We start from the raw sequence: 24,361 nt of genomic DNA, 5'->3' as shown, positions 1-24,361 counted from the left end.
CTCTCTCTCTCTCTCTCTCTCTCTCTGTTTCAATTTGAAACTGGGTCCCAGAACTTGCTGTAATGAGTAGGCTGGCCTTGAACTCAGATAGATCCACTATCTGCTGGTCTCTGCCTTTCAAGTGCTGGGGTCAAAGGCGGGCACCAGTATGCCTGGCTGTTTTTTGTTATTATTTGTTTTGTTTTTGAGATAGGCTCTCAAAAGTAGCCCAGGATGGACAGGAACTTGATATATAGACCAGGCTGGCCATGAATTCTCAGGTGCTGGGACTGTGTGAACATCCTAATTCTTTTGTCCCAAATCTCCATTTCCCCAGTTCTCAGGTTTCACGACCTTCCTCATGCCCCTCGGCATCTCTACTGACCCTGTGAACGCAAGTTGAGCTCTTCTGTGATCTTAGCCTCCTTGATAAGCTCTTCCTGGGTTCGTGGGTGCTCATAGTGGGGCCCTTTTTCACCTCCTGGACTGTCCCTGCAGTTCTCCTTTCAACACAGGGTGCTGCTGAGCGGTGTCCCTCCTACCCACCACTGGCTAGTGCAGTACCAAGCTTTACCAGGAGGGGGCACAGAAGGGACACAGCTGAAAAGACGCTCCCTTCATCCAGGTGCTGGTACAGGAGGTGGAGGTGCTGTGTGCTAAAGGGCCCCTGGCTGGCACCTCAACCCTGTCAGGTAGGCTGTGGGTGTCTTTCCTCACACCCACACAATCCTATTTTCCTCGAGGACTGCGAGATGCTTCCTGTTCCCCCAGTGCCTGCCACCAGCTTGCCCAGCAGATCAACCTTTAACCTCTATGTCTGTCTCTCCAGGGTGCCAGCTGATCTGCAGTTCCTCCTTCCTCAGCACAGCTCTCCTATGTGCCACTCATCCTTCTTGTAAAAATATATGGACTGTTGGGTCTGGAGAGATGGCTCAGCAGTTAGAGCACTGGCTGCTCTTGTAGAGGACCCCAGGTTCAGTTCCCAGCATCCACATAGCAGTTAACACCTGTCCTTAACCCCAGTTCCAGGGAATCCAACACCCTTTTCTGGCCTTATGGGCATTGCATATACATGATGCAGTTTCATACATGTAAGCAAATCACTCATACACATAAAATAAAAATAAATAAAAATAAAATCTCTAGACTGTTAAGAGAGATCTCTGGACTAGGCGTGGTGGTGCACGCCTTTAATCCCAGCACCTGGGAGGTAGAGACAGGTGGATCGCTGTGAGATTGAGGCCAGCTTCATCTACACAGGGCCTACATATAGGCCAGCTGGGGCTACAGGAAGAGCCTGTCTCAAAAAGGGTATGTGTGTGTGTGTGTGTGTGTGTGTGTGTGTGTGTGTGTGTGTGTGTGCATGCCTCTTGGTGTAAGCCTGTAATCCCAGCTGCTTAGGAGACTGAGATGGGAAGATAAAAAATTAAAGGCCAGCCTGGGCTACAAAGTAAATGCAAGGCAACTTAATAAGACCCCAACTCAAAGTAAAGACTAAAAAGAGGGCTGTGAATGTAGCTTAGGGGCAGAGCACTTGACTGTCATATGCAAGGTCCTAGGTTCAATCCTCAGTACCACAAGAAACAATTTCCTGTTTTATTGATTTAAATAGAGCTTTAGCTTTTGTTCAGTATAACATCTAGAAAGTTATTCTGTAGAACTCATCACTGAGCTGGCAAGGAATTATCCTATAGCCTTAGATTTAATGCCAGAATTAAAAATAAAACACTGCTGGGCTAGGGCTGTAACTCAGTTGGTAGAGTATTGGCCTAGAATGCAGGGAGCCCAGCACAGCATTAACCAGACATGGTGGTGCACACCTGTAATCCCAGCACTCAGGGAGCAGGAAGATCAGAAGTTCAAAGTCATCCTCAGCCACATAGCTAGTTAGAGGCTAGCCTGGGTTATATGAAACCCTGTTTCAAAAAAAAAAAAATAGCGCTGCTCAGTGCATGAAGTGCTCGTTAGGCAAGCATGGGCCCGAGTTCAGATTCCTGGCACCCACATAAAAGTCAGAAGTGCCAGTCTGTGTCATTTTTTAAAATATTTTATTATTTTACATGAATGAGTGTATTGCCTGCATGTATGTGAGTGTACCTGTGTTGTGCAATTCTGCGGAGGTCAGAGAGGGCTTCGGATTTCCCTGGAACTGGAGTTAAGGACAGTTCATAGCTGCCATGTGGGTGCTGGGAATCGAACCTGGGTTCTCTGCAAGAGCAGTCAGTGCTCCTAACCGCTGAGCCATCTCTCCAGCCCCCGGCCTGTGTCTTATAACCCCAGTGCTGGGGATGAAGTTGACAGGCACATCTCAGGGGCTTGCTGGTCAATCAGTCTAAACTTGTGACTCAATGAGAGACCCTGTCTCAAAAAAGAAAGCGAAAGGGTCTGGAGAGCTGGCTCAGTGTTAAGATGCTCTAGCAGCAGACCCTAGCTTGGCTCCCAGCACCCATATCAGATAGCTCACAACTGCCTGTAACTCCAGCTCTGGGGGATCTAACACCTCTGGCTTCCCAGGGCAATGGCACGCATGCACATAACCACCCACATAATTTAAAAAATAAAATCTTAAAAAAAAATAAGGTGATGAGTGATTAAAAAAAAAAAGACATATTGTGTCTCTATAGGCATGGATGCAGGTATCTGTGCATATGTAAAAACATGCAAAATAATTCAATTAAAAAATAAAACACCGTTGAGAGGGTATGATGGGTAGTGTTCATTGCCAAATGGACAAAATCTGGATTCACCTGGGAGATGAGCCTCTGGGCATGCCTGTGGAAGAGTATCTTGATTGTGTTCACTGATGTGCAAACATCCATCTTACTTGTGGGCAGGACAGTTCTCTGAGTGGGGCAATGTTGAAGATGGAGAAGGTGAGCTGGGTACTCACATGCTTCTTGACTGGATGGAATGTGACCAAGCTGTCTCAAGCTCCTGCCACCGTGACTTCCCCACCATGACGATTCCTTGAACTGCGAGCTAAAATATACCATTTCTCCCTTAGGTTGCTTTAAGGCTACTGCATGTTTGTACATATGAATGCATGTTTGCACATGTGCCTGCATGTGTATGTCTGATTCTCCCTGTTTGCCTTTGTGCATGTATTTTGAGAGTGCCTTCTATGCTTCTGTGTGTGTGTACGTGTGTGTGTGCATGTGTGTGTGTCTGTGCCTGTGTGTGTCTGTGTGTATATGTTGGTGTGTGTGGGCATTGAGGCTGTCCTGGGTGAATGTGGATCCTGCAGAGGCAAGAGAGCCAAGGTATGGGCTACTGTATCAAGAGGCTAAAGAGGGGGGAAGCTAGATAAGGGGACAGGAGGGCTATGAAGTCACCAACAGCCAATCAGAGGCTTCTCACACATTTACCAGCTGAACCTGGAAGAAGGGCCCAGTCGCTCTCTAGGGCCACATGCTGCACTAGGCACAGTGGTGCCTCCCTGGACCAGTCTGCACCAAGTATCTCCTCCCCAGCCCTCAGCCTTTCCCTAGGACATCGAGTCATGACCCCTCTGCACCTGTCTCACGGTCACATGCTCCTAGAGTGCAGGTCAGGGGCCTCGTAGGCTCTGGACCTGTTCTAGGGTCACATGGTCACAGAAGGCAGGGCTGAGGCTCAAGGTCCCTTCAGGGACTCTAGGCCACAGCAGGGAAACACATTTATGTACACCTCTCTCTAGTTTGACCAAGCATAGAGTGGGGTCTGTCTCTTGGGGCCTGCCTGGGACGAGGACCTGGGCCTGAGTCAGCTCAGAGCATATGGGTACAAAAGCAACTGGGCTCCTGGGCTGCACCAGTCTGAAGGCCTCAGAAAATAGACTGGGCCCCACTGTACCTTTCTGAGGACTGGGTTTTTTTAAGACTCAGTGAAGGATGAGGAGTCCATGCCAGAACCATGTTGCCATGGCAATGCAGGCAACAGCTCCAGGGCTAAGAGCACTATTTTAGCCCCATGAAAATAGTTATATTAACTTAAACAATTACTGGAGATACTGATAATAGGATTGGGAAAGGTCTCCCAACCCCAGGCTGAGCCCCTTACTGGCTTCATACAAAGTGCACTTTACAGGCTTGGGGTATCAAGCTGGGCCTGAGGGGACCTGCTGCCTGTGGGGCGGCTGTCAACCAAGTCTGCGATCGTGTGCTCACTGTCTTTTCCTGAAGGCTGAGCTCAGACCCAGCATGTTTATGAACCTTTCCTAGGTCATGTTGGCAGCCTGATGATATACAGACATCACTTAGGTTCCTGACCTGGCTAGGCTGTGAGAGAAACCCCTCTACCCAGCCCCCAAGTAGGGACTAGCTTTTAGAAAGCAAATTAACAGAGGCATCTAGAGCCTGAACAGGATCAGGTCTACTTTCTGATAGTTCTAACTTCAGGACCTGACCCAAGGAAAGACCTAGAAATACAGGCAACTCTTATACTACATGTTATTGGCAAGTGGCTGCAAAGGCCAAGTGGGAGGTAATTGTGGCCAGCAGCAAAGGGGAACCCAAGACTGCAATGGACTCCACTCAACCAGCGGCCTATGGCCTTTGAGATGGAAGGTTGCGTGTTCAGACACGTGAACACGCCCCCACGCACAACCTGGCCCTGACTTGACCCAGGTAGGTGAAGCTCTGCCAGGACATAAGGAGGTGTGCCCCTGCTGGGCGGCACTGGCCTTGGCAAACTAGCAGATGGAAGAGAAGTTGCTGCTCTGCAGGGAGGCTCCCAACCAAAGACCTTGCAGCCTGGCTGTGTCCAGACACTCTTCTCTTTGGAAGCATCTGAGCTTTCTTGCAGAGAGCAGATTTTCAAGACCTCTTACGACCAGGGTCAGGAGCCTCCCACAGGCAGTGTTGCTGGCTCCTTTGACCTTCCGGCTGACAAATTGGCTTCAGGCAGGACTGTGTGGACACTGCCCAGGAATGTGAATTTCTTGGTACTGTGAGAATGGTGGCTATTGGGCCATCCTAGGCCGAGGATATGAATTTAGGAGCCCCACATCCATCCCAATCCCCAGCCAAGCTGACTGCACAGAACTTGTGTCTCTGGGCTGCAAGGGAAAACCATACTGAAAGAGCCCCAGAATGAGGAGCCAGCAGACCTCTGGAAATGAGGGGCACATGCAGGCATGACACTCTTCCAATATGGAGGAAAGGGGCAGCGTTATAGGGGTGAGGAGCCAGCTGGACTGGAGTCCTTCCCACCACACAGTCAGGACAATCAGGTACAGACCCTGCGGGCTCCTTGCTGGCAGTCAGTCTTCCTTTGGCATTTCTTCTCAAAAGCTAATTGGCACCAAGACAGGAGCTATGAGCCAGGTAAAAATAAGTATCTACTGAGTGCTAGCAAGAGCCAGACACTGTTCTGGGTGCTCTTTGTAGACTGTGATACCTCTGAGGTCACAACCCATGAGAAAGGAATGTTATCGCCTCATTTTGTAGGAAGTGTTAGCTTTCCATTGCTATAACAAAATACCAGAAAAAACAACTTTTTTCCCAGACAGGATTTCATTTATGTAGCACAGGCTAGCTTGGAGCTCTTCAATACAAAGCTGTGGTGAACACGTTATGTCAGAAACATTTGTGTCTTTCCTCAATGTCAGAATTTATTGGATAATTAAATTCATAAGTTATGTTGGTTTCACTGTTTGCAATTTGCCAAGCAGTCCTGATTTCCCTGGATAGCTGCTTGTTGGCAAACACAGATTCTTTTACTCCACTTTAATTACTTACATTAACTCTCAGATCACAGAATACACATCACGGTAAATCTCTCTGTCTCTTTTTCCGTGCGTGTGCGTGCATGTGCACACAAGGGTTAAAGAAGCTGCAGCAGAATTTAAGGAATTCAAAGAGGCCTTATTGGAGACAGAAGGCCGAAAGGCATGTGAAGTCTCCTCAGCGGAGTTAAGATAGTGAACCCCATCAGAGAGCTGCTGGAGGCCCTGTCACAGAGCCAAACCATAGGGTCACAGGTTTGCTCCCAGCCTTGGGGTTGAGTGGAGCTGAAACAGTGAGGCACAGGTCAGTGGAGGCTGTAGAGGTAAAGAGCAGGACTGGGCCCAGACAGATGACTGGGTAGATGGACAGACGGCGATTTGAATAGGCTGCATTAGCAGTGGGGACAGAACTAAGCTGATGCCCCTAGGACAGTTTGGGAGTCCTCTGCCTGTTTGGTGGTCAGATGACAGATGGGTGGGGCCAACACCATTGCAGCCTTACACGCCCTCTTCTTCATAGGATTCAGGGGAGGCCGTTGCCCCCTCCCATAGTCTGGTATGTTTCCTAAGTTGTCAGGCCTGGTTTTCCTGGTTCTTTTTCTCCTTTCTTTCTTTCTCTTTCTTTCTTTCTTTCTTTCTTTCTTTCTTTCTTTCTTTCTTTCTTATTTATTTATTTATTTATTATTTAATCTTTTTTGATACAGGGTCTCTCTGTAGCCCCAGCCGGCCTGGCACTTACAATGTAGACCAAACTGGCCTTGAATTCATAGAGATGTGCCTGCCTCTGCCCCCCAAGAAAGGCGTGTGCCACCACACCCAGCTCCGATAAGCTCCTTATATGCCCGTGGCTCAGATGGTCTAAATTTACTTTGATAAGTTTATAGGTGGTACCATTTTTACTTTAAAATTTTAAAATTATTTTTATTTTATGTGTTGCCTGCATGTATATAAGTGCACCCATGTCATGCAATGCCCAAGGAGGTCAGAAGAGGGCATCAGATTCCCTTGGAACTGGAGTTACAGATGGTTGTCAGCCACCATGTGAGTGCTGGGACTCGAACCCCGGACCTCTGCAAGAACAACCAGTGCTCTTAACTGCAGAGCCATCTCTCCAGTCCTACCAAATTTACTTTTAAGAATAAGTTACTTATCAATCTGCCTCACGGGCTGTGATAGACAGGTGGTGGTGTTCATACACACAAGGTACAGAGTCCTGTCTCTGCATCCGCACTCAAATGCTGCTTGTGAAATGAGTCTCTCATGGCAAGGCACAGCCTGCAGAACCAGTGTTTTACACAGTATGGGGTAACAGAGCAAGGCACAGCCTGATCTCAACAGAAGCCCAGATTGGCCTCCAACTCCTGGCAGGTCTCCTACGTCTCTGCTCTCGTTTGCTCTCTGTTGCTGGGATAAACACCATGACCAAAAGCAACTTGGGGAGGAAAGGGCTTAATTCATCTTACAGGTTACAGTCCATCATCAAGGAAGCCAAGGCAAGAATTCAAGACGGAAACCAAAGGAAGGACGCTGCTTACTGGCTTGCTGTCTTGCTTGCTCAGCAAGCTTTCTTATATAACCCCAGTTCACGTGCCTAGGATGGCCCTGCCTCCAGTGAACTGGGCCCTTCTACATCAATTAGCAATCAAGAAAATGCCTCACAGATATACCTACAGGCCACTTTGATGGAGGAAATCCCTAAACTGGGACTCTCTCAGATACTTCTGGGCTGTGTCATGTTGAGAGCTGAAGCTAACTAGCTCTGCCTCTCTCTCTTTCTTTCTCTCTCTCTCTCTCTGTAGTACTTGAGAGAGATCCTGGGGTTTCAGTTATACTAGGCAAGTGCTCTCACTGAACTATATCCCAAGCCCATCCTCTTCTCATCTTTTACTTCCAGACAAAATCTCACTAAATTGCCCAGGCTGGAGTTGAATTCAGTCTATAGACCAGGTGGGCCTTGAACTTTCAATCCTCCTATCTCAACCTCCTGAGCAGCTGGAATTACCAGCCTGTGTCACCAGGCCCAGCCCACAATATGATTCCTAAGAGGCCATCACTCTCTTTCTGACATGGGGTGTAGCTGCATCAACCATTGAGGGCAAGGTGGGCATAATTATGGTGACGTGGAAGAAAGACCAGAAGGATCTTGGGTCCCTTGCTCAAAACAATCTATGACTCAGAGGACACAGTGTATCAGAGTCGGGTGGATGAACAGCTAACAGGGCATTAGGGTTTTGCTTGATTTGTGTAACTGGAACCGAGGTGTGAAGGTTCATGTCAACAATCATGACAGAAGACTGGTTTCTCCTCTGCCTCCAGTTCAGAGTCAGTTCTCATACTCAGGGTCTACGATGACTAGTGTTAATTGTCAATATGTCAGAATCTAGAATCACCAGGAAGACAAGCCTCTGGAGGGCCATGCCTGTGGGGAAATTATCTTAAGTTAATCAAGGTGGGATGACCTATCTTAATTGTAGGTGAGACCATTCCCTGGGCTTGGAGTCCTGGTCCTGGATTGAATAGAAAAGTAGGAAGTGAGCTGAGCACATGCAGTTCTTGCTTTCTCTCTGAGCGTGGATGCAGGTGCCCAGCCAGCCCTCTGCTCCTGCCACCATGGCTTCTCTGCCACCGTGATGGGCTGCATCCCCCTGGAACTGCCAAAATAAACCCTTTCTTCTTGTTCCAGTTGCTTTCTGGTGCTGTAACAAAACAAACTTGGGGAGGAGAGGGATTATTTCATCTTACAACTCCCAGATCAAAATTCATCACTGAGGGAAGTCAGGGCAGGAACTGAAGTAAAGACCATGGAGAACGCTGCTTGCTCACTATAGCTTGCAGTTACCTCTCTTACGCAGTCCGAGTCCACCTGCCCAGGGATGGCTCTGCCCATCAATCAACAATCAAGAAAATGCTTCACAAACATGGGCACAAGTCTGTCTGATGGAGCCAATTCTTTACCTGAGGTTCCTTCTGCCCAGGTGTGTCAGGTCGACAACTGAAGCTTCCAGAACCATTGACCCCAGTCAACTTGACACACAAACACATCACTATAAGCCATGCCCTCTCCTTTCGTGCTTATCCCCAAGATCTCATTATGTATTATACTATATGACACAGTTGACAGGCATGGTGATGTACACCTTTAATCCCAGCACTTGGGGGCAGAGACAGGCAGATCTCTGTGAGATCAAGGCCAGCCTGGTATACATAGGGAGTTCTAGGACAGCTGGGGCTATAGGGAAATGCTGTATCAGGAAAAAAAGGGGGGAGGGGAGCTGGAGAGATGGCTCATCAGTTAAGAACACTGGCTGTTCTTTGAAGAAGACCCAAGTTCGAATCCCAGCACCCACATGGCAGCTAACAACTGTCCATAACTCCAGTTCTAAGGGATCCAGCAATGTCTTCTGCCATCCTTGGGCACTGCATGACACGGGTGCACTTACCTACATGCAGACAATACACACATACACACAAAATAAAAATAATAAATAAAAGCCGGGCGTGGTGGTGCATGCCTTTAATGCCAGGGCTCGGGAGAGGCAGGCGGATCTCTCTGAGTTCAAGGCCAGCTTGATCTACACAGTGAGTTCCGGACCAGCTGGGGCTTAAAAGAAAAAACACTGCTCTCCTTCGTACCTGAGACACATTCAGCAGGTTTTTTTTTAATCCAAAAACAGAAAAAAGACAGAGTTGAACTTTAAAAGACTCAGAGTTTTTAAAAAATTCATCACTTAAAAGTTCAGTGTCTCTGGGGGCTGGTGAGATGGCTTATCGGTTAAGAATACTGGCTGTTCTTTGCAGAAGACTCAGGTACAAATCCCAGCACCCACATGGCAGCTAACAACTGTCCATAACTCCAGTCGCAGAGGATCTGACAGCCTCTTCTGACCTCCAAGGGCATTGCATGACATGGGTGCACTTACCTGCATGCAGGCAATACACGCATTCACATAAAATAAAATTTAAAAAAGTTCAATGTCTCTTTAAAATAATCCAAACTTTCTCAGCTGTGGCTGCTGTAAAATTAAAGATGTTGCGGACCTCTTATTCCAAAAGGGAAGAACTAGGACACAGTTACAACGAAAGCAAAACAAAAATCCAACAGTGTAAAAAGCCCCCTGTCCAACCTTTGGACATGATCTTCTGGGCTCCAAAAGGTCTGTACAGCTCCACTTCTCGGGCTCTGCCATCTGCAGCACACATAGCTTGCTTGTCTCCTAGGCTCAGGCAGCTCCATGCCATACCTACTGCTGTCCTTGGTGGTCATCCAACAGTCCTGGTATTTTCAATAAACTAGGGTTTCCACTACAACGGAGGCTAAACCTTCGCCAGTGGCCTCTCCTGACCTCTTCAGGGATTTCAACCCGTCACATGGTGCCAAGCCTCAGCTTTTCTCCAAGACCCTTTCAATTCTGGAATTTCCACCTCAACTGAGGCTGCACCTTGACCAATGGCCTGGCCTCTATGCAGACTCCAACCCTGCCACGTGATGCCGAGCCTCAGCTGCTTTCCACGACCCTTTCATGTCCTAAAAAAACAGCACCAAGGCCAGATGTGGTGGCACATGCCTTTAATCCTGGTATTCGGGAGGCAGAGGCAGGTAGAGTTCAAAGCCAATCTGGTCTGCATTGTGAGTTCCAGACCAGTCATAGTGAGACCTGTCTCAACAACAGCAACAACAACAACAGAGAAACAAAAACCCAGCATCATGTGGAAGACTCTTACACATCACCAAGTTTGGCTTTCAACTTGAAAGGCAGCCTTGGTCTTCTCTGGAACACAGCATCTGTGTGCTGACCCTGAGGAAATATTGGTGTCATTCATTGCTGATTTTTTCATCCCAGCATCAATTGTCCCAGTAAAGCAAAGATTTCACTTGGGGGAGGGCTCTCTTGCTAATCACAGCTGATTCTTCAGCCCCAGTCAACCAGAAATCACAGGTTCTTAATTTTAAATATCACACAAACAGCCCTTATAGTCACTGAGATACTCTCAAATGTCCATCTGAAGTGTCACAAGCCAGGTCTCCCTCCACCACCTGCTTTTATCTAATCTTTCTTATCATCAAAGCTCCCAGAGAACAGTTCCTTAATCTCTGAGAACTCAATGGCTTTTCCATCCCAGAGTGCCAAAATCCTCCACAATCTTCTCCCAAACAACATGGACGGGTCTATCATAGCAATACTCTACTCCTGGTACCAATTTCTGTTCTAGTTTGATTTCTGTTACTGTGATAAAACACTATCCCAAACAAACTTGGGTAGGAAAGGATTTACTTCATCTTACAATTCCCAGGTCAAAATCCATCACTGAAGGAAGTCAGGGCAGGAACTCAAGGCAGGAACCTGGAGGCAGGAACTCAAGCAGAGACCGTGGAGGAATGCTGCTTGCTGGATGGCTTGGCCACTTTAATTTTTTTATATTTTATTTATTATTTTTATGTGTATGAGTGTATTGCCTGCATATGTATGTATACAAGTGCACCCATGTCATGCAATGCCACAGAGATCAGAAGAGGGCTTCAGATTCCCCTGGAACTAGAGTTATGGACGGTTATTAGCCACCATATGGGTGCTGGGAATCAAACCCGGGTCCTCTGCAAGAGCAGCTAGTGTTCTTAACCACTGAGCCATCTCTTCAGCCCCTCTGCTACTCTTGTACAGCCCAGGCCCACCTACCCAGGGATGCCTCTGCCCACAGTGGCCTGGGCCCTCCTACATCAATTAGCAATTAAGAAAATGCCCAACAGACATGGTCACAGGCCAATCTGATGAAGCCAATTCTTCTCTGAGGTCCCCTCTTTCCAGGTGTGTCAAGCTGACAACTGGAGCTAATCATTGCACTTCCTCAAATTTCTTTTGTCAGCAACTTAGAACCAGTGAAAGAAAAATGATTAAGACAGAGCCTCTGGTTCAAGAAGAGACCTGCCCTCTTTTGAGAAGGACCTTGTAACACCTCACCCATATATATAATCAGGATCCCCCAAAGCCTGCTGCTATTCACTGATGGAATCAAACTAAAGCCCCCCAGGTTAAAGTGGATTCAAACCAAGTCCCCCAGACCAAAGAAAAATATTCAGAACAAGGAAAATGATTAAGACAGAGCCTCTGGTTCAAGAAGAGACCTGCCCTCTTTTGAGAAGGACCTTGTAACACCTCACCCATATATATAATCAGGATCCCCCAAAGCCTGCTGCTATTCACTGATGGAATCAAACTAAAGCCCCCCAGGTTAAAGTGGATTCAAACCAAGTCCCCCAGACCAAAGAAAAATATTCAGAACAAGGAAGTAAAAAGTAAAATAATTCTAACTGCTGAGAAAGAGCTGACCTTTTCATGCTCCATACACAAGCCGGACATCACCCAAAACTTCCCCCCTCCCACTGCTGCCGGTTGCTGCCAGCTCCCTCCCACTGCTGTCGGGTTGTGTTTCGTGGTTTTTGTCTTTAAAAGTCACCTGTAAGCTGAGCTTGGGGCTGCTGTTCTCTCTCTCTCTCCAAGTGAGGCAGGAGCCCGTCTGTGCAAACGATTAAATCCTCTTGCTTGTTGCATCTCCTGGTCTGAGGACTGAGTTACTGGGGTGTGACCTCCCGTGGACGTTGGGTACCCCAGCCTGGGGGTCCTACATAACCAGAATATGCCCTGTGGGGAAGTCACCTACAATTTGTCAGATATAAGAGCTCAGTTGACTCGAAGAGTTACTGCTGCTCTTGTGTGCATGCTGGCTTCTGAATGCCAAGTGACTTATGGGGGCCTAGCTCATATCTATCTCATAGTCAACCCAACATGTTGTGGACCCACCCTGGGGTCATATCCTAGTCTCCCAAGCCCATAGAGTGGTGGGTATACTCAGAAATGGCAGAGCCCTGTCTCTAGAGCAAAATCTCTAAGGTAGAAGAGGCCAATCCAGACTTTCTATAGGTGGGGCTAGAGAGAGTGGCCATCTTCTGTTTTAGCGGGTTAGCTGGAAACACTCAAGCAGGCTGGGAAGAACGGGTCTGGATGTCAGAGGACTCTCTTCTCAAGTTTCCCATGGACTCAGTGTAGACAGCTGTCCCTTTGACTGCTAGACAAGAACAAAGTGATCAAGGCCAGTGACCTGCAGGCATCTAGAGACACCTGAGCCTTCAAGAGAGTTTTCAGGGATGGGTGGGGAGGGAACAGTTTCCACTAAGCCTAGCCTCATGCCCTGGGGCTGCTGCAGCTGAGGGAACAGCTGGGCTTAACTCACCAATCCTCCAGAGTCTTTTTCGGTTGTTACTGTGACAGCCACCACCTTGCAGAGTCAGCCATAAATGTAATTAATGTGGTGTCTGAGCAGATCTAAGCATTATTAGTCGGTGGGCTGTAGGAGCCCCAGAGGCTTCACTGGTTCAAGCAGCACCTGAGGGGGACAGATCTTGCTCCTAAGCAATGCTCAGCTTGCACTTGGAGCTGGAGTTGGTAGACAGATATCCAGGGGAACTGGCTCTTACTGCCCCAGGTCATAAAGCACATTCCCAGCTTTTCCTCTTCCCTTGACTTTCCCTACATCATACACTATGGGTCCTGCTTCTGGGGTCACCATCCGAACTGAGATGAACAACATCCTCTTGGAATGCTTGCACACCCAGAATCTTGGAATGTGGCTCATTTGGAAACAGGGTTTGCAGATATAATTAAGATGAGCCATACTGAAGTATCATAACCCTTAAGTCCAGTGGCAGGTGTCTATATGAGAGAAGGGACAGAAAAACTGCCAGATGACGGAGGCAGACAAAGGTCAGGGTACCTACAAGCTAAGAGTGCCTGTGGCACTGGAAGCAGAGGAGGGAGATCAGGGCAGATTCACCCCCTTGAGGCCTCAGACAGGACCAACCCTGCCCACACCTAGGCTTGGGACTTCTGCACTCCAGAGCTCTGAGAGAACAGATTTCTGTTGTGTTGTTTAAACCCTCTAGTTTGTTATAGTAGCCCTAGAAAATAGATATCCTCAACTCCAAACCCTACATCCACATCCTTGACTGGGCTTGGCTGAGGGGAACCCCCAGGGAGTCAGCCCTTCATGTCTGCTCACCTCATTGGAAGGAGGGCAGGGTTGGATCCTGGGGGATGGGGGCTTGTCCTGTCCTTGCTGCCAGAGGGAAATTGGCGCTCTGTCCCCGACACCCAGGCCTCCTTAGCCCCTCCAGCCTTGGGGAGGGGCTAGCCTGGGAAAAAGACAAAGGAGTCTCCAACCCTGAGAGCTAGGATGAGACTCCTCCAGAGCCATTGCAATCTGGAGGCACCAACATCCTCTTCCCAAGCTGGCTGTTCTCAGCTGAAGCCCTTGATCTACCCCTGGCCTTCAGTCAGCTCCTGTCCTAACTACCAGAACAGAAGCTGGTGTTTGAAAAACATCAGCCCTTCCCGTCCTTCCTCCTGCCTTATAAACATGTGGGCAGAAATAGCAGCCTGCAGGCTGGAGGGAGTGATTGCTGGTTGCGGAATCAGGCGAAGGCTTCTGCCCGGGTGGGCCTGACTGCGTGGGAGCCCAAGGCAGTCGCAAAGGCCGCTTTAAATAGCTCCCTGTGGGTACACGTAGCAGAAAGAGGGCAGACTGCAGGCGGCAAGAGGCAGGGCAGAGGTGGGCGGGCACTGTAGTGGGCGGTTCTGCAGTTGGAGAGGAGTTAGGCTGAGGGTCTCCCGATCCAGGTGAATCCAGCAGCTCTGAGAATTTGAACCCACCCCTCTCCCCAAAGGCCCAGAGCTGCAGCTGACTCTGCCTGCTTTCCTTGGGGTGGGACCCAGGCTACACCTAGAGTGAGAAGTGGCAGTGGGACTATCTACAGTGCACACCATCTTGGGATGTGTCCCCAACTCTGGGCAACTCTCTGGGCCTGTGGAGATGGGAATATCAACCCTGCACCTGCAGGAAGCCTACAGAGCAGAGGTGTTGAGGTGGGGAAAGAGCCCCTACCCCTGGGGCCAAGCAGGGACATTCCTGTCCTGTGGCCATCCCAAGCTGGCTGGGTTTGGACTGCCCCTCCCTGCTGTCAAGAGGTGTCCTGGAGCCCCAGCTGACCCAGATCCGGCTCTGCTGCTGCCTGGCCACCTGCTCTCTTCTGGCTCCTAGGCCTATTCTCTGTTTGTAGCTCCTGGTCACACTGGGGCGCAGTCCTCCCACCCTCTGGGTGACCTGCCAAGCCACACAGCCTCCTCCTTTAGTACAGAACAGCAGAGGTGCCAGGAGGGAGGAGTCTGTAGGAGGTAAGAGGTCTGAGATGGAAGCAGAGACTGAGCACTTGGTTGTGGTCTGGGCAGAGGAGCCAATGTGTTCCTCTGCCCTGTGACCCTGGTGAAATGCCTGGGCCTATCAGTGACTTTATGACTCTGCCACCTACAATGGCCTGGAGTTGCTGAGGGCAGGGCAGGTCCTTCCTTGGGCACTTTTGCTGATTCACACAGTCACTGCCAAGCTCTCAGTGGCCTGGGATGGGGTCCACCAGGAGGGTGCCACGGGGCTACCCCGCCAGGCAGGGTGCTTGACCTGGCTGACTGCCACTTCTTGAGCTGGTGGCTGCTGGCTATGCCTCGACCCTGCAGCAGAGTGGGGGTGAAAAGCTGTTCTGCTAATTGTACCCTTTTTTTTCTTCCACATGGAAGACTCTGCCTGGAAAAGCTAGATCCCTTTATTAAGAGCTGCCTGTCACACATTCCAATGGCTGCAGGGTCCTCAGGCTGCAGCAGGAAGGAGCTGAGGGGTTTTTGTGAGACTGAAGTTGCCTCTGAGTTACCATTATTTCCTCCAAGAAGGTACCACAGTGGCTCCCTGGGCCTGGGCCTCCACCAGGTGATCAAGGAGGTAGTGACTCCATAAGAAACCTCCAGGCCCCTGTACCTCTGCCTTCCTCGTGCCCCAAGGATACTCATACAACTCATCTTCTAGGATGCAGCCCCTGAGTTCCCCTGACTCCAAGACTATCCCTGGTCCTGAGATTTTAAGAGGTCATTTCAGAAGGAGGTGTCTGAGATCTGGCGGTCTCAGCTCACGCTCCTAGATCTGATTCTGCCTCTGAGGAAATGGCTACAATATAGCCCGGTAACAGGCATAGGACAGGTACCAAGGCATGAAGCTGGCATCACCAATAATGATTTCTCTCCTTTCCAACCCCCACCCAACCCCCTCTGGCTAGTCAAGCCTCCTTGAAACCCTGATTCCTCCATTGCTGCCCTGCACATGGTACATGTTCACCCTAGGTGCCCCTACCCAGATGCCTCACACTGAGCCTGTGGGGAGGATGGCTGTCCAAGAATAGGCAGAGGAGGCCACAGTGCAGCTGCTGTGTGCAAGAGATGCTAACCAGTCACCAGGTCAAAGCTTTATTTCATGCTGGGGACCAAAGAGGCCTCATGATGCCTTTCTCCGTTTCACCATGAGGGTGGCCATCCCCTCCCGCTCTTCTGCTCTCTGCTCTTGACCCCACAGAACAAAGGCCTAGAAATCAGGATCAGTCTGAGTCTAAAAATTAATAGCTCCCAAGGCCCAGCAGTGCCAGGCTCACCTAACGGTCAGTCTGGCTCTGGCCCTCCATCCAAAGCCGGTCCTGCTCCATCTTGCAGGAAATGCAGGCTGGTTTTAGGGGCAAAGCAGAGGTGACGCTCAGGAAGCCAAGGCATCCTCTCTGCCCACTTTGAGACCCACAGAAAGGGCACTTCCAGAGTTCTGGCAACTGCCACCTGGCCACAGGGTATGTGAAGGTGGCCCGTGTGTTGCTGTCACATGGTGTATGCCGCCCAGTAGATGATGTTGACTGCAGCAAAAGCTGCAGGGAATACAGCTCGGGCATAGATGTCGATGGTGTCTGCATCAATGGGCTTGAGTCTGGCACGGATGCCCCCTGGACCCCCTGGGCGGGACCCTGCCTCCTTCTTTGCCTCCACTTCCACAGACCTGTAGGAGCCCATGAGGTTCCCAGGGACGCGACCCTGCCGACGGGAGATGGCCAACTCCTGGCTGACCCCAGCAGCGGAGAGGGAAAAGAGGACAATGGCATTCCTCACATCCATCTGCAGGGGGCGGGGTGGGGGACAGGGGGACAGATAACAACATCTCTGTCTATGCTCAACAAGTACCACTGTAGCCTGCAGCAGGCTGCGCTAAGGAGCCGGTCCCAGGGGCAGAACTCAGGGCCAGAACTGGCCAACAGGCAGGTAGTCACCACCCACCTTTTGTGTCAGGTGGGCATCTAGCCTCACTTCTCCCTCCCCTTTTTTATCCCTCCTTGGTTGTGAACGTGAGACAAGCCCACCTGCCCTCTCACCTCGGCCCTTGGCTTTGTGACCTTGACCTTGGCTTTTCGTTTCTTCCTGTAGTCAGCATTGAAGTGAGCGAAGGCATACTCTACCAGGGCAGCAAACACGAAGACGTAGCAGATCCAGAAGTACACGTCCAGAGCCTTAATGGCTGACGCCCGTGGCAGGGAGGAGCGGGCACTGACCATGAGCGTGGTCATTGTCAGCACAGTGGTGATGCCTGGTGGGCATGGGTGGCCATTGCTGGAGCCCCACCATCCCCTTCCCACCCTAGTTCAACAGGGCCTGGGGGCCCAGGGAGAGGGGAATCCCCCAACCTCGACTCCTACTCAGGTCTCCTGAGAGCAGGTTTGGCCTGGCTGATCAGTTAGTTACACAGGGCAGACAGCATGGGTCTATGTGCCAAGGGCCTGGTTTATGGATGATAGGATATATATAGGATGGTACAGCCCTTCCACCAGCTCATGGAAGGAGAGGACAGCCCCCTTCATACCTAGAGACACCCTGGCAGGCACTGCTGCCTGGCTAATCCAGAAGGAGACCCAGGACATGGCAACCAGAAGGACAGAGGGCATGTAGGATTGGATGATGTAGACACCACGGTTCCTCCGAAGCTGGAAGTGCAGGCTGAGCCGTGGGAACTGGCCAGCTGTGGGGACAGCCCACTGTCAGACCAATGTTCCCTGCCCATCCACCCACTCCACAGACTCAGGGAGGGATTTGGTTGGCTGTTGGACCTACTGTGAAGCTCAAAAGGGAGACCCTAGAAAACCTGCCTTCTACACCTGATAACCCCTTGCCCTAGGTCTGGCTACACAGAGGTTAGGTCACCCAGACAAAGAAGTAGAAGAAGTTTCAAGTTTGCTGAGTTGGTCCTGAGAGACCTGCTCGGCCAGTCGGGGATGGACCCCTTCTCTGTGACCCATACCACTCTATGTAAATCCACACTCTGGAAGGAAAGGCGGCCAAGGAAGGGGCTTAGACTGAGGGGCCTTAACATATACCTTCATGTGCCCTCTCACCCTAGAGTGTTGGGAAGAAATAACCCAGGAATAAGATGATAGAAACCTGCCTGTATGGCACAACAGCACGACAGCATGTCCGCATCCCATTTGAGCACAGCTGGCAACGCTCAGCTAATGCCAAACTCAGCGGTTTTCCAGCTGCATCCGAGGCCCTCAGAGCTGGATGGCAGCTCTGTCAGAAAGTACAAGAAATGCACAGGCTGCTCACAGGAATGCCCCCAAGTTACCCGATTTGAAGTTCATCAACTCCGTGGTGAAGCGGTAGCTGGTGATGGTGAACTGGGCCAACTGCAGCCTGTCTAGCCCATGGATCTGCTCCTGGTTTTCTGACCAGTAGTAGACGATGTCCTCTGAAGAGTAGCCATCTACAGGAGAGCCCACGGTTGGACAGCAGGGCCCAGCTGAACCCCTGGAAGCCCCAGAGACCATACTTCATCTACACAGAGAGTCTGAGGGGTAGGGCTGACCAGGTGACAGTGAGAGAGCAGAGGGTCAGTCAAGAGCAGGGGATCTCTCAGCTCTGAGACAACATCTAGCACCTCTGAACAGGTCTGGATGGGGCCAGAGGTGCTGGCAAAATGGGATCGCCATTGATGGGGGGGCAGGGATGCACAGGAGCCCAGGATAGCCCAGGACTGCTATGTTGGGATAGCCTGGCTGCCATAGCCAGCTCTCCCAGGTCCTGCCCCACTGGTGTTGGTCAAGCTCCCCCAGGCCTTCCAGATCCTTCTCTTCTTGTCCAGGTTACTGGCTCATGGGGAAGCCCTGTCCTGGATGCTTCCTTGCCTTCTAATCCAGGCTAGCTTTGTCCTGACTCTGAGCTGCACAGCCTCAGAATCAGATCTGAACATTCTGCTCCACTGGAGAAGTCAGTGCAGCCCCAGCCAGAAAGGAGCCCACACGAGGATGGTCACTTACAGCTCTCCAGGTCCAGCATGCATTCCTGCTCGTCCATGGGGTACTTGGCTAGGTCCATGTCGCAGGCTACTGTGGAGGTAATGCTGTAACAAACAAAGCAGGTCAGTGATGCCATGAAGCCCCTCAGAAGCTAGCATATCCTCTGCCCCCAGATGGCAGAGATACCCGCTGTATCAGCCTCCTGCCCATCAGGGGCCACCTGCAGCTCCAGCTGCCTGTCAGATTTGGTTGCCATGCCTCTGCATCTGGGTAAAAACTGAAAGCCATGGTCATCTTCATAGACATGTGTGACTGCCTTTAGGACTCCCAACTGAATTTTATTTATTCTCTTCATCCTTTAAAATGTTTGACTATTTATCCAAGTTGGGGTGTTTATGAGATAGGAACTAGCTCAGGTCCCCAGGTCCTGGCCCAAAGGACAGCTGATGGGGGGAAGGGGGATAAGACAGGTTCAATGTTGCCAAATGGTCTGATTTTCCAGGAAAGAACTATATTTAGGTTCTTGTTTAAAATCTCTTGATTTTGCTTCGTTTATAAAAGGCACTTGTGTGAAAACAAATGTTCAAACAGTGTATGTGCGTTTGTAGCATTATTTATAGCAACAATGTTGCTCACGATGGCCAAAAGGTAGGAGCAAGTGTACATCAATGGAGAGGGGTGGGGCAAATGAAGGCCACCACACGATGGCATATTATTCAGCCACAAAAGAGAGTGAAACGCTGGCATGTTACAACACAGATGAACCCTGGAGACACAGCTGAACAAGAGAAAGAAGCCAGGTATAGAAGGCCCCGGAGGGTATGAATCCACTCGCACAAAATGTACAGATCGGACAAATCTGTGGGAACAGAGAGCAGATGGACGGTGGCCAGGCTCCTGGCACTTGGGAAGAGGATCAAAAGTCCATGCCTGTCTGCCTTGGCTACATAGCAAATAGTTAATGTCATTCTGAGCTACATGAGACCATGTCTTGAAAAATGAAGAACGGTCAGTGAGATGGCTCAGTAGGTGCTTGTCACCAAACCTGACAACCTGAGTTCCATCCCAAGAAACACCACACCATGGAAGGGGAGAACTGTCTCCTGAAAGTGGTCCTTTGACTTCCACCTCTCTCTCTCTCTCTCTCTCTCTCTCTCTCTCTCTCTCTCTCTCTCTCTCTCTTTCTCTCTCTCAGAGACACTATGACTGTTTGATGAATACCAGTCTTCCACAGTCACAGTGGGCCTCCTCTTGGGGCAATGGAATGTTTCAAAGTCATTTAAGGGTGAAGACTGCAGATGGCTGTTCTAAATACATGAACCTGCTCCCTTTAAATTAGTGAATGTGTACTATATGAATTTAACTTCATTTGAGAAACAAAAACATCTGTCTGCCTCCTGTCCGCAGCCTCTGGAGCTAATGCCAACTAAGATCTAGAGGGGACAATTAGTGTCACAGTCTCTACTATTGTGTCTCAGGGTTCCAGCAAGAGCATCCCATGATCTGTACCAGGGTCTGGACCCTCCTTCCTTCAGAACCCAGAGAGCGTGGGAAGGCAGGCCCAGCTCACCGGATGCTATATAGGATCACACCATCAGGCTGCAGGCGGATGAGCTTGTTTTCCACAGTCACGTCATGGAACCAGGCAGATTTGGCGTTCACAATGAAGGTGTCAGGGAGCCACAGCTTGTCCACAAAGCGGCTGTCCAGGCCTAGGGTCTCATTGGTATGGTTGTAGGACAGCCTGCTGTCCCTCCAGCTCTGGTGCAAGAACACTGTCATGGTGTATTCCTGTGGAGAAGGAGAGGCAGGGATACTGTGAGTCCTTGCTCTCATCCTGGGGGTACAGAGCCTAGGGAGCAGTGCTGGCTGGCACCTACCATGTTTGCCTCTGAAATGTGATCAATGCTGGCCACCTCCAGGGCAAGTGCCACGTTCACAGGGGGACCTGCAAGAAGGAAGGCCCAGCTGAAGTTGGTGTGGTAAGAGCCCCAACTCAGTATCCTTCTGTCCTACCAGGCTAGCCCAGAGAGACAGGACAGGAGAAACAACCCAGGCCTTTGCAGGGACCTTGGGGTTAGTATACATTTTTCACAAAGCCTCGAGAGATCTACCTTCCCCCAGGGGACCCAGGGCTCGAGGTCCAGTGAACCTCCATAACTGCCAACCTAGAACCCAAGAGAATCCAACACCCACATCAAACCCAGAGGTGGAGCTGTCCCTGCCTACCCATGCTCCCACCCCACCAGCTGCCCGTACCGCCAATGCCTGGCCGGAAGTTTCGGGCATAGCCTTCCATAAGGCCATCCAAGTTGGGGAGCCAGGATATCTCCAGGTTGGATCCCACGTAGTCTCCAATGTCATTCATCGCTCTGGGAACACAAAGCCAACTGGTCATACCAGGTAAGAGCATCACGACCTGGGCATGGAACACTGTCCTTGGCACAGGTGCCAGCCCTCCTGGGTCCATTGGGCAGGACACAGGACCTCCACTCTTCTACCTTCCTATGCAGTGCCAGACTCCTCTCTGCCTGGTCTTTAGGGAGCATGCCCTTTGTCCAAAATATAAGTCAAGTCTTCAGGTTCCCTTGATGGCTTACCCAATCCCCTCCTCCATTTGTTCATGGAGGAAAAGCAGAGGCTCATCAAGCAATCACCCAAAAGTCCCTACTCCCAAGGAGGCTCCCCAAAGGAGAAGCAAAGGACCCCAGCAAGGGCACATAATCTCCCTATCAGCTCTGAAGAGTGAGGATTCCCCGGAGATAGCTCAGGAGAAAGGAGTGTAAATTCCTGTACTGTCTTTCCACGGAGAACCAACTTGAACCCCACCAAAGTGGCCATGTTCATCTAGGGCTCAGCCTGACCCTGGAGCAGCTGGGAATAGGTGAATCTCATAGCTGCCTGTGTTGTCCTTGCAGCCCCCACGAGGGCCACAGGGGAGAGGGCCTCTGAAGCAGAATAAAAAGGCAGGGAACATTCAGGGGATGTGAGAAGAGGAGCCCTTTACTCTGAAATCCAGCTGAAGCCTCTCGCCAGCAGAGAAGCAAGAATTCTAGCAGAGTTAACAACTGCTGAAGGCCTTTCTTCCTTCCCATCTACAAACCTACAATCTTCTAGGAATTTCACCAGAAACTCTGTTTATGGGAAAAGGGTATGTACTAAGGCCCAGGTGTGACTAGTGGCTTCTGGGTTTACCTCATCAGACTATAACTCCACCCAAGGCATCTCCAGAGCCATCCTATTATCAAGAGAGTTAAAAGGAGGGGGAAAGACTTCTTAGCAAGCTTCTGAGATGTAACTTGAGAGTCACAAAAATGGTAGATTGGCTGGTGCTAGGACATTCGTTGCAACTCTTCCTTGAGGAGCCAGTACCCACGCTTGGATCTGTCTTACTTCCCTCTGCCCTCTCGGGGGAACCATGTCCACACTAGTTATGGCTTCCTTTCTGAGTGCCTTTCTTTCTCCTAATCCTCTTGCTTAGACCTATATTAAACCACCTCTCACAAAATCTCCAACTCTCTTTCACAGACTCATCTTGGAAATTATTCTCTGCATCAAAGCCACAAATCCTGATTTGGCCTGATTTGGGGTTCCTAAATGCCTAGGGGAACACCTTAGTTTGCTGAGGGTGACAGTGTGGACACCCCTCCCATGGATCTAAAGCAATATATGAGGGAGTCATCATGTCCCCCCCTCATGCACTGCCAGAGCGTGGAGCCCATGGCAGCCCCTCCATACTTTGTTCTGCTTATTGGCACTGGGTAAAATAGAACCTAACACACACACACACACACACACACACACACACACACACACACACACACACTCCATGCCTATCTGGAACCTCAGAATTGGACCTTATTTGGGAATAAGTGTAATTTGGGTGAGGCCACAATGGAGTGGGGCAGGCCCCAATCCCATGACCCTTAGTAGAAAAGAGATGACAGAAATGAGAGGGCAGATGTAGACGAGGGGAGGCCAGGGAGTACATCTACAAGCTGAGGGGCACCAACGACTGCTGGCCACCACCAGGAGTGGGAAGGGAACCCAAGGCAGCTGTTCCCATAGACGTCCCAGAGGATTTGTGGAAAAGAATAAATTTCTGTTTGAAGTCACCCAGCTTGTGTAATTTGTTGTAACAGTCCAAAACACTAATGCATGCTGTATTCCCTCCCATAGGGGAATGGTCCACTGTGGAGGCGGGGGACTTTGCTAACAGAGTGGGACTACTACAGGGTAGGCTATGAGGTAACAGAAAAACTGCAGTTGCATCTTGGTAGTAGCTATATCTGCCAATGGCAAGATGCTCCTTTGTAGTTAAACATCCTTGACGCTTCAGTGAGTTGTTCCCACTCTAACAGAGATTAAGGCACCAGGACATCCTCCCACACGTTTACTAATGAAGGGACTACATCTTCAGAACACCTGATGTAATTATAGTGTCATCTGCATTGTGGCGTTGAACTCTCATTTTGTGAGGACCATGCAAAGAAATACTCTAAAAGAGAGATCCTGTCCTCTATGACATGGGCGCAGGAAAGGGTCACATTACCCCATGAATATACCACCCACTTCATAAATATTCAGGAAAGTTTCTTTAAACTCCACAACACAGCCCCTGACTTGGTGCTGCTGCCCACTCCAATCTCTCTTTGGAGTGCTTGTTTTGCTAAGTAAATTTTTTCTTAAATTGTCTATGTCTCTTGACTGAATTCTTTCCTTGAAGAAGACAAGAACCAAGAAGTCTCCATAACAACAATAGAGGCCAGCCATCCTGCGAGCCTCTTGTTACTCTGACCATCCTGTTCCAAGGTCTAAGGAATGACTTTGGATGTGGTCTCCAAGTCCCTGATCTAAGCTCCTTGAGAGAGTCTGAGTCAGCCCCATCCCGCACCTATCAGAGTGAGGCCCCTTGCTGGTTTCGCCCATCAGGCCACTCAAGAGGCTCTCAGTCCCCTCAACGCTGGGTACTGGGTGCCTGGTTGCATACCTGAATTGACTGCTTTTCTCCTCATGCAGAGCCATCCAGCCAGGCTCATCTTTGGTCTCCTGTTCTCGCTGTGACAGCAACTAGGAATCACACCCTCCTGCTCTGTGTGAGGACCAATCCCATCTGGTACGCCATGCAGGACAACAGCCCAGGCCCTCTTTCCACCTCTGGGTATACCAAGGGCAGGTCTCCTCTTCCTACTCTACCTCTCCCTTCTTCCTCCTCCCTGCTCCCTCCCATCCTCTCCATCTTCAGCTTCTCCCACATAGTTTTCCTGTCCCTCCAGACCTTTTAGCCCTTCCTTTTTTCTTCTCAAATGTCAACACTTCATTGTCCAACACCTTTCTAAGTCTTGCTTTGAGACATAGCCCCAGGGACCCTTCAGGAATTGTTTCTAATTATCCATCCTTTCACTTCAAATATCATCAAGCGGCTCCTTGTATATGGTGTGTGTGTGTGTGTGTGTGTGTGTGTGTGTGTGTATATATATATATAT

General features: G+C 50.0%; 1 protein-coding gene across 1 annotated transcript in view; it reads right to left on the bottom strand.

Annotated features, from left to right (window-relative positions):
- Window positions 1-16,007: 16,007 nt before the first annotated feature.
- Gabrd (gamma-aminobutyric acid type A receptor delta subunit) overlaps window positions 16,008-24,361 on the bottom strand; it is a 16,599-nt gene continuing 8,245 nt past the window's right edge. The window contains exons 2-9 of the mRNA XM_008852632.1: window positions 21,135-21,247; window positions 20,756-20,823; window positions 20,446-20,666; window positions 18,897-18,979; window positions 18,206-18,343; window positions 17,447-17,602; window positions 16,962-17,173; window positions 16,008-16,707 (exon numbers count right to left, since the gene is read on the bottom strand). Coding sequence (XP_008850854.1) covers window positions 16,417-16,707; window positions 16,962-17,173; window positions 17,447-17,602; window positions 18,206-18,343; window positions 18,897-18,979; window positions 20,446-20,666; window positions 20,756-20,823; window positions 21,135-21,247 — 1,282 coding nt within the window. The 3' untranslated portion in view covers window positions 16,008-16,416. The remainder of the gene's footprint in view (window positions 16,708-16,961; window positions 17,174-17,446; window positions 17,603-18,205; window positions 18,344-18,896; window positions 18,980-20,445; window positions 20,667-20,755; window positions 20,824-21,134; window positions 21,248-24,361) is intronic.

Source organism: Nannospalax galili, unplaced genomic scaffold (assembly GCF_000622305.1).
Source record: "Nannospalax galili isolate Female #2095 unplaced genomic scaffold, S.galili_v1.0 scaffold806, whole genome shotgun sequence".
Lineage (NCBI taxonomy): Eukaryota > Metazoa > Chordata > Mammalia > Rodentia > Spalacidae > Nannospalax > Nannospalax galili.
This window is presented reverse-complemented; position numbering and strand designations above follow the sequence as displayed.